Source organism: Otolemur garnettii, unplaced genomic scaffold (genome assembly GCF_000181295.1).
Source record: "Otolemur garnettii isolate 467f Iridium unplaced genomic scaffold, OtoGar3 scaffold00174, whole genome shotgun sequence".
In the NCBI taxonomy this organism is placed as follows: domain Eukaryota; kingdom Metazoa; phylum Chordata; class Mammalia; order Primates; family Galagidae; genus Otolemur; species Otolemur garnettii.
Genome location: NW_003852569.1, coordinates 1152099 through 1161833, shown reverse-complemented (window position 1 = coordinate 1161833; position 9735 = coordinate 1152099). Strand labels below are relative to the sequence as shown.

Below are 9735 nucleotides of genomic sequence, written 5' to 3'. Positions count from 1 at the left end.
CTCTCTCGTTGACTTCCCTGGGGAGGACACCTCCCCTGTGGCTGATCCTTCTCCTGGGTCTGAAGATCCCTGATGCCAGATGCTTGATCTCTGATGGCGGCAGGGCTCCGGGGGTCCCTTTTGCCCTGCCGCCCCCCTTCAGGTCCTCCCCTTAGCCCCCCTCCCACCCCACCCCGGTCCCCGGGCCTGGGTTGTTGCTGGCCGCTCCTGCCGCGGGGCTGCCTGCTTTCCCGGTCACCTGGGTCCCGGAGCTCTGCTCTCCGGCTGCGCTCTCCTCAACAAAAACCTCCCCCCTCCACACCCCCTCCCCACTCCCACCTCCTTTCCCCTGACATCAGTGATGTCAGTCTCAGGGGTGGAATACAAATTCTCTACCCTGGAGAGGGACGCACAATACAGTCACGAGCCACGCCCTCTTTCTATCTCCATCCTCCCAGACTCCCTTCCCGCCCCCAGAAGAGCAGCTCTTCCTGTTGATAACAAGCCTTCCCCCATCTGACTCCTCAATCAGGAGTTGGCCAAGGCACTAAGATGGAGAATTTACAGAGGAGCCCTAAAGTGGGGTCCATTGTTCCGGGGGCTGGAGCTGTCCCCGGTGCTGGAAGAGAAGCCTCAGGAGATGGGGGCGGGGGGTGGGGAGAGGGGAGCTCGGCATATGGGGAGCCCCACATCTGGAGAACCCGAGAGTAGGGAGGGTCAGGGAAAGAAATATAGGAAAAGAAAATGGGAGTGGGACAATTTGACAGGTTGAAGGGGAGGTGGGAGATGTAGAAGGGAGCAGGTCACAGTCTGGGATGGAAAGAGCGGAAAAGACTCCGAGAGGGAAAATGGAAAAGGAGGTTGGGAAAAGCAGAGCAGGGTGAGATGAGTGCAAAAAGAGAACTGTAAAATTTCCAGAAAAGGAACCAGGAAAAAACTATAGCTTTCTGGCATTTGCTGACGCCCCCTTCTCTCCCTCTGGGGGGTTAGTGTGTGTACGCGTGGGCAGCGGCGCAGGCGGCCGCGGCGGCGGGCGCTCTCACTTGGAAGCTCCTTGAAGACCAAGACAGCGTTTAATTCAGTTTTCTTCTGTTCACGGCGTCTAGCACCGTGTCTTGTTCGTGTATAGGAGGTGCTTACCACGCTTCATGCAAAGAACCTCTGACGAGAGCCGATGACTGATTCCTGCAGTTAGAAGAACACAGCTGTCAGTCCCCATTAGGACACAGGAACCCAGTCGCTCCTTCCTTGGCTTTTCTTTTCAGTTGGGTTACTTGAGTGAGACTCTCTAATTGAGTCAGATAGGAATGGGAAAAGCACATTTGGGGGCCATTACTCCCCTAAACAACGATACTTCTCTGGATCCCTCCATGTCTTGGCAGGCTCAGAGCGCCTCCTCAAGGCAGGCGGTGTCTGCTGACATGGCACCTCCGTGGAAGTGGCAACCCTGGCTTTCTATAGCGGGAGGAGGGGTCATGACCTTCCTGCCATTCCCTTCTTCACCCCCGGGGTTGGGCTGATGACTCCACAGTGGCACTGGGGTCTCTCAAATGTGTCCCAACAGAATCCCAATAGCCTCCATTCCTAAAGTATCACAGCAAGCAGGCTGTTTTTCTGGAAGGGAAATAATAGTAGTTAGTGGCTCTTGAAGTGTCTCAGGCATTGTTTCAAGTGCTTTGAACTTACTTACCCCATAAGCCCTCATCATCCCCCTGTAATGATAGATAGTGGATGCTATCATTATTGCCAAGTAGAGATGAGGAAATCAAGACTACAGAGAGATTAAATAATTTGCACAAAGCCACACAGACAGAAAGAGGTCTAGCTGGTATTGGAGACCAAGCAGCCTGGCTCAGTCCACAGGTATAACTCCCATGTCAAACATTCCTCTTGGGGATGGGGGCAATGACTAAGCCTGGCCTTCTTCCTCTTCTGTCTTCATTTAAAGCCTGGGAAAGGGTCCTTCTCTCCACTGCTTAATTCTTTGTTGACCACCTTCCTTCCTTAGTCTGGGTTTCTGGGGCCTGGAGACACGCTGTGGCAGGTATGTGTGTTTGAGTAAAGTGTGTGTGAGTAGACTTGATTATACTTCACCATGTGGATGCCCAGATCCTCCCAGTGGGGTCCCCTAAGCAGGGATGGGCTGGGGGGAGGTACTAGAAGCCTGGGAGGAGGTGCTTAGAAGATGTGATGGCAGTGCAGGGAATCAAGAAGGGCAACTACATTCTGAAAGTAACTTTCCACACACAACCCCATCCTCCCCTTTTCTTGCCTTCTAATCTGATCTTGGTATTTATGGAGATGCTAAACAGATCACATTCTCTGAGGGTAGAGAAGGGAAAGACCCCATGGCCTGGTTGATTTCATTACTCTGTGTCTTCTCAGCAGATCTGCCGCCCTGCCGCTCATTCCAGCTTGGGGCTAATCATATTAATTGAAATATTAAACATTTGCAAAGATGAATTACAATGAACTCCCCTCACTCCTCCTCCCAATCAGTATTGAGGAGACAGCTGCAAGCTGCAAAATTCCTCTAATCAAACCCTTAGTTTGTGGTTCCTGGATTGAAGGCGTCAATCTGAGAGACGTAGGGTTTAGTGGAGAAGAGGTGGGAGCCCTCATCAGATCCTCCTTGCTGAGTGACTGTGACACGTGTCTAATATCCTTTCAGGCTATGGGGGATGGGAGCCTTGTGAAGTAAAGATTTGGGAAAAAGGCTAGGTGCCATGGCTCATGCCTATAATCCCAGCATTCTGGGAGGCCAAGATGGGTAGATTGTTTGAGTTCAGGAGTTTAAGATCAGCCTGAGAAAGAGTGAGATCTTGTTTCTACTAAAAACAGAGAAATTAGCTGGGTGTTGTGGCAGGCACCTGTGGTTCCAGTTACCCGGGAGGCTGAGACAAGAGGATCACTTGAGCCCAAGAGTTTAAGGTTGCTGTGAGCTATGATGATGCCACTGCACTCAACACAGGACAACAGAGTGAGACTCTATCTCAAAATAAAAAAAAAAAGAATAAATATAAAAGACTATTTAAAAAAGACTAGAGAAAAGGGCGGCACCTGTGGCTCAAAGGAGTAGGGCGCTGGTCCCATATGTCTGAGGTGGTGGGTTCAAACCCAGCCCTAGCCAAAAATTGCAAAAAAAAAAAAAAAAAAAAAAGTAAAAAGACTAGGGAAAAATACTCAATGAGTCAAATGCCCATTCTGTGGAGTTTCTTTCCAGGTAGGAATGAGGCTTCCAAGCCTTAATTCCTTCAAGACACTTTCTCTGCCCACTAACCCCAAGCTCACTCTCTTTCTTATTCCGCTGTAGTCAATGCTACATTGCCCTACATAAAGAGATTATTTCACTCCTGAAGGGACAGCTCTGATCCTGGTTTTAGATTCTTAGGAAATGAGAAATGCTGGATAATTGGGATATTTTTCAGAAAGGGCAAAATGTGGTGGAATGTATGAACACAGTCAACTCTTCCCTACTGCCTTCACTGACTGAATAGGGAATAAAAGACATATGCAGCAGGATTTATGAGAATTTGGTTTCCACCTCAAGTGGAGAGTAACATGGGCCAACACAGTATGTAACAGTTAGTACTGAAATGCCATCAGAAAATAAAAGCAGTCTCTCTCACACATGGGTATTCAGGCCACAGGATGTGATAAGTCAGGAAAAACTTGCTGTTTCTCAAAGTATGAAAAGATCATAGACTAGCAGAAGGAGGACATGAATTATTTGAGGTGTATGTGTAGATTCTAGCACTGTCTAATATAATACAAGCTACATATATAATTTTTAAATTTTTTTTCAGACAGAGTCTCACTTGCCATTGGTAGAGAGCCATGGTGTCATAGCTCACAGCAACCTCAAACTCTTGGGCTCAAGCAATTCTTTTTTTTTTTTTGAGACAGAGCCTCAAGCTGTCCCCCTGGGTAGGGTGCCGTGGCATCACAGCTCACAGCAACCTCCAACTCCTGGGCTCAAGCGAGTCTCCTGCCTCAGCCTCCCAAGTAGCTGGGACCACAGGCACCCACCACAACACCTGGCTATTTTTTTTTTTGGTTGCAGCCATCATTGTTGTTTGGCAGGCCTGGGCTGGATTCAAACTCGCCACCTTAGGTGTATGTGGCTAGTGCCTTAGCCACTTGAGCCACAGGCACCAAGCTGGCTCAAGCAATTCTTTTGCCTCAACCTCCCAAGTAGCTGGGACTATAGGCACCTGCCACAAGCTTTTTTTTTTTTTTGAGACAAAGTCTCACTATATCGCCCTTGGTAGAGTACTGTGATGTCACAGCTCACAGCAACCTCAAACTCTGGGGCTTAAGTGATTCTCTTACAGGTGCCCACCACAACGCCCGGTTATTTATTTATTTATTTATTTGGTTGTTGTTGTTTGGCAGGCCCGGGCTGGATTCGAATCTGCCAGCTCTGGTGTATGTGGCTGGTGCCCTAACTGCTGAGCTATAGGCGCCGAGCCAATGCTCAGCTATTTTCAGAGACAAGTTCTTGCTCTTGCTCAGGCTGGTCTCAAACCTGTGTGCTCAGGCAATCTACCCACCTTAGCCTCTCAGAGAGGCTTTACAGGCATGAGCCCCTGTGCCTGGCCCCGATTTTTAAATTTTTCTTTTTTTTTTTTTTTTCGAGACAGAGTCTCACTATGTCACCCTTGGTAGAGTGCCTTGGTGTCACGGCTCACAGCAAACTCAAATTCTTGGGCTTAAGTGATTCTCTTGCTTCAGCCTCCCAAGTAGCTGGGACTACAGGTGCCCACCACAACACCTGGCTAATTTTTTTGGTTGTTGTAGTTGTCATTGTTGTGGCAGATCCTGGCCAGTTTCAAAGTCCCCAGCCCCTGTGTATGTGACTGGCGCCCTAACCACTGAGCCACAGGTGCCGAGTCCAATTTTTAAATTTCTAATGGCCACATTACAAAAGTAAAAAGAAATAGGAAGTTACTTTTACTAATGCATTTTATTACAATAAATTTAATACAATACTGTTTAAACATGTAATCAGTATAAAATTATTAATGAAATGTTTGATGTTATTTTTGTATATGAAGTCCTCAAAATCCAGTGAGTATTTTATATTTCTAATACATTAACACTTACAGCCACATTTCAAGTGGCATAGATGGCTCAAGGTAACCATATGTGCAGGTGCAGCTCTAGAGGTTCCACTACTAGCTTCTCTTGGGGGTGTGTGGGGGGGAGAGACAGGTCTTGGCCAAGAGGAACTACCATCTCTGGTTAACCTCTGCTTCTGCCAGAAAACAACAACAACAACAACAACAACAAAGCTCCTTCTGACAGATGTTCAGCTTATCTACCTCTCACTCTATTAACTCTCTCCTAAAAAACTGACAAACAACCCAAAGGATCACCGGCAGGGATGTGCAGAGGCTTGCAGTCCTCTACCTGATTAACCTCTTGTGGTCTTCCCTGGCTTGGGAACTGCCAATGTTTTCACTTATTTTTCCTCAGTCTTTGTTGGTAAGAATAGAGGCGGTCCATTGAGGAACCCCTCCAAGGCCATGGCCTAATGCTGAGCTTGTTTCTCACGCTATTTCCTTGCTCCTGGGAGCAGTTGTTCACAAACCTGAAAGACGGGCTCTTTGGTTTGGGTCCTCTTCTGCTTCTCAGAAGGCCTCTGCTGAGTACTGTCTCTGTAGGATAGAAGAATCTCTGCATGTGTATATTGATAAGACAGCTTTCTGCCCTTAGCCAGAGACTATTTTCAGCTCTCTGGCTTTCTGTTTCATTTTCCATTCTTAATTAAGTATTAGAAGAACAATCTTGAAAACCAATTCCCTTTCTCCTCTCCTATTCAATTGGAAGTGGGAGAAAATAATTTAGAATTGATGAGGAGCCCAGGGTGAAGAGAAAATTAATCCACAAGAAATTCAGTCCAAGAGGGGAAATTCTTGCAGGATGTCCCCAGGTCCTTTCCAGCATCTTTAGTCTGAGAAAGTTCCTTCCTTTGTAAAACTCAGTTTACTCTGAGCGCTCTGGGGTGCTTTCATGTTGTTTTAAGAATCCAAGACTTTTCCTCAGTCTTTGTTGGGAAGGATGGAGGCAGTCCACTGAGAGACTACAGGACAGGTGGAAAGGCTGCCTTCTCAGCTGGTAGAAAACAAGGAAGCCTGGATTCTCCCAGCACTAGGTTTCCTTTAACTTCTGCCCAAGTGAGAGAGTCAGGAACTTGATTCTGGGTTCCCTATCTTAGGAACCCCTTTTCCTGTTTTGTTCTAGACCTAAGGAAAAAACTACTTGGGGTTGAGTGGGGTAAAAAGCAAGGGCTCATTCAATATACATTGAAGCCCAGAAATCAGCCCCCAAATCCGGGAAAGGAGAGCCTTACTGAACGACTCTCCGAGTTCCGCTCCATCACTGACGGGGGCCAGGGGCCGGACTCCGGGGGCCGGACTCCGGGGGCCGAACTCCGGGGGCGGGGCCGGGGCGGGGCCTCCCTAGCCAACGGACCGTCGCCTTGACGACCGCTGTAAGATGGCGACGCCGCAAGGCGAGCTGCTGGAGTCAGACCCTGGGACGCTGAGTCCCGCGCAGCTGGAGCAGCTGCGAGACTTCAAGGTGGGTGCGCCCACCTCCATCTAAGTGCAGTCCTTACGCCCAGGACAGGGGCCCCGCCGAGAGAAGGGGATCGGATAAACAGGATACAAGCTTTCCCCACCCCCACCCGGCTGCTGGGCCAAAGCAGGGCTGGACTGGCTTCTGAAAGTGCCGGAAGAACTGAAGTCCGGGTCAGGCCAGAGAAATGGGCCGAAATTACTGCCAGATACATCAAGTTAGACACAGACAAGAACTTACCGACGGTCGGGATCCCACCTCAGTTAAGTCCCCTAGTCCTGAGCAGGGGGCCTCAGATTCAGCATCTATAAGTAGAGGGGCGGCTCAAAATTTAAGCATCCCAAGAAAACCCCCCTCTCACACCTGCAGCCTCCCAGCCCTTCACACCTCTGGGGGTTGATTCCTGAATCTGGCACTTCACGGAGCGAGAGTGACCTGACGCTTTGCTTTTGTTTCCCAGATTCAGACTCGGATTGCTAATGAAAAGTATCTAAGGACCCACAAAGAAGTAGAATTGCTCATAAGTGGTTTTTTCAGGTAGGTGGTTTTCCAGACTGGCCTTGGGCAACTAGTGGAAAATTTTTACCGAGCCTTGTTGGGGATAGATGAATATAAATGTTCTCTTGTTCCTTTAAATACCTTATTGCTGAAGGCCTTATTGCTTTTAACTTAGAAAATAGCCCAAGATTGATTTTTTTTCTAACTCTGGGATTTGTGGTATGCAGGGTTTTCTTCAGTTATCTCTACATCCTTAAAAATAACTATATTTAAGAAAAAAACAAAAGAAAAGAAAAAAACTATATTTATTCACTTTAACTGTAAGGATAAATGAAAACCTTAGGATACTTGTAAGAGAGAATTTGGCATTGAGAAACCCACCAGGCAGCCATTGGGTGTAGGACACTATTCTCAACCAGAGGATATTAACAAGATCACTAACAGAACTTAAAAAAAAAATCAGATATCTGGCCCTTCCCTACAGGAGAATAATGCTGTAGAAAAACTCCAGGCTTGGCACCTGTAGCTCAAGTGGCTAAGGAGCCAGCCACATACACCAGAGCTGGTGGGTTCGAATTCAGCCCGGGCCTGCCAAACAACAATGACAACTACAACCAAAATACAGCCTGGTGTTGTGGTGGGTGCCTGTAGTCCCAGCTACTTGGGAGGCTGAGGCAAGAGAATTGTTCAAGCCCAAGAGTTGGAGGTTGCTGTGAGCTGTGATGCCATAGCACTCTACCTAGGGCGACAGCTTGAGGCTCTGTCTCGGACAAAAAAACTTCAATGGTGGCCACTCTTGGGGGAAAAAACCATTTTCCAGTGTGTTTTGGAACATATTCTTTCCTCTACACCACTGCCTTTCAGCTTAGCATTTGCTTGAATGGAAAAATCTCCTAATGGGATGAAAGGCAAAGAACTGCGGAAGAAAAAATGGTAAGGCTGCAATGGATGAAAACAAAAGAGCTATCTCAAGTACTGTTTGGCAATAGACAAGATAGTCAAGGTTTAAATGGCACTAATGGCTTCCATTTCCAAGCATTGTGTTATTTCCCTTTGTTATCACATGGCATTGTAATTGCCTTGTCAATCTTCTGTTTCTGTTACTGGTCCAAAGCTCCAAGCTGGTGGAGCCATGTTTGTGTCCCGTGCCTGTGCAGTGGGTGGCATCTTGGCATACTTTTGCTGATCCTCTTAGCAACTGTACGGAAGATAGCTGGTTCTTTTCTTTTTTTGTAAAGACAAGAGTCTCACTTTATTGCTCTCGGTAGAGTGCCGTGGCTTCACACAGCTCACAGCAACCTCCGAATCCTGGGCTTAGGCGATTCTCTTGCCTCAGCCTCCGGAGTAGCTGGGACTACAGCACCCACCACAATGCCTGGCTATTTTTTTGTTGCCGTTTGGCTGGGGCCGGGTTTGAACCCGCCACCCTCGGTATACGGGGCTGGCGCCCTACCCACTGAGCCACAGGCGCAGCCCAAGATAGCTGATTCTCATTTGCGTTTTACAGGTGAGAAAAGTTAAGTTCAGAATGGTAAAGTACGGTTCCCAATTGCTGAATTAGGATTCAAACCCCTGATTTTTCCACTATATCATGCTGTAAACACATGGTGCCCAGCTCTCCAGCCTGTGGACTGTGTTCTTAAAGCCATAGGTGGGGGTCTTCTTTGTCTTCTCAGAAGTAGATGTATCTTTTTTCTTGGATCTCACTATTCATGTTTTAGCTGTTTCTCTAAGTGGCAGTAGACTCTCCGAGGGGCAGATAGGGGAAAGAGGGAAAACTGAAACCTGTCCAATCACTCCATGAAGGTCGGGTTTATTTGGGCCAGTGGTAAGGCTTGGGCAAAAGATAGTTTAGTGTCCTCTGTCACTATCAGACCTGAGGTTCAAGCCATCACTTTTTGTGCCTTTTCTTCTAAAGGGCAATAAAGATGACCTTGTTTCTATCCTGGGGAGCTTGCAATCCACGTTAGGAATAGTTCCAGCAGAAAGATTTGGAAATAGACTTTAAGCCTGAATTAAATCAACATTTGCGTTGTTCACAGACAACAGGATTAGAACATCTGTTAGTGCTGACTGAGAGAGCACTATCTCAGTCATGTGTCAGGGATGGCTATGCTTCTGTGTTTGTTCAGAAACAGTTTCTAGGAGGAGGCTGGGTGTCTGGGCCGGGCTGCTGTGGGGATAGTCCTAGACATTTCCCCTTCCCCTTATAACCATGCCCCTCCCCAAACCAGATAGGCCACCTGACTTTTCCTTTTGGTGTCCCTAAAGCTACTTAAGTCTTCCAGGCCCCTTAGGCCGTTCCCTTTTCTAGGTGAAGGATGCAAAGGGGTTTTGTGTTTGAAGTTTGAGGGTTCACTTTTGTTGGGTTGGTTGGTGTTACTTCCTTGGTACCACAATGAACTGGATTATCCCTTTGTCACTGCTCGATTCTTCACATAGTCTGTCCTGGGAGAATAGAGGAAAGGCAGAAGGAGGGTAGAATCCTGAGCAACGTGCCTGCCCTTGTCTCTTCTGCTTTTGAATCATTCAAATCCAGGAGAAGCCCTGAAGGGTTTGTGTGGGGAAGTGAACTCTCCACTGGAGTTTTTTTGATCCTAATGATTTATGGCCATTCAGCCGTAACTGTCTAGTCTGTACTCATAAATACCATGTACAAAACTTTTTTTTTTTTTT

The 9735-nt window shown here is 47.5% G+C and overlaps 2 protein-coding genes across 2 annotated transcripts in view; one reads left to right on the top strand and one right to left on the bottom strand.

Moving 5' to 3' along the window:
* Window positions 1-1555: 1555 nt before the first annotated feature.
* Window positions 1556-9735, bottom strand: part of MRPL9 (mitochondrial ribosomal protein L9) — a 34082-nt gene continuing 25902 nt past the window's right edge. The window contains exons 8-10 of the mRNA XM_023519419.1: window positions 6802-6866; window positions 5573-5639; window positions 1556-1593 (exon numbers count right to left, since the gene is read on the bottom strand). Coding sequence (XP_023375187.1) covers window positions 5613-5639; window positions 6802-6866 — 92 coding nt within the window. The 3' untranslated portion in view covers window positions 1556-1593; window positions 5573-5612. The remainder of the gene's footprint in view (window positions 1594-5572; window positions 5640-6801; window positions 6867-9735) is intronic.
* RIIAD1 (regulatory subunit of type II PKA R-subunit (RIIa) domain containing 1) overlaps window positions 6449-9735 on the top strand; it is a 9252-nt gene continuing 5965 nt past the window's right edge. The window contains exons 1-2 of the mRNA XM_012811735.2: window positions 6449-6564; window positions 7022-7098. Of these exons, the coding sequence (XP_012667189.1) occupies window positions 6481-6564; window positions 7022-7098 (161 nt within the window). The 5' untranslated portion in view covers window positions 6449-6480. The remainder of the gene's footprint in view (window positions 6565-7021; window positions 7099-9735) is intronic.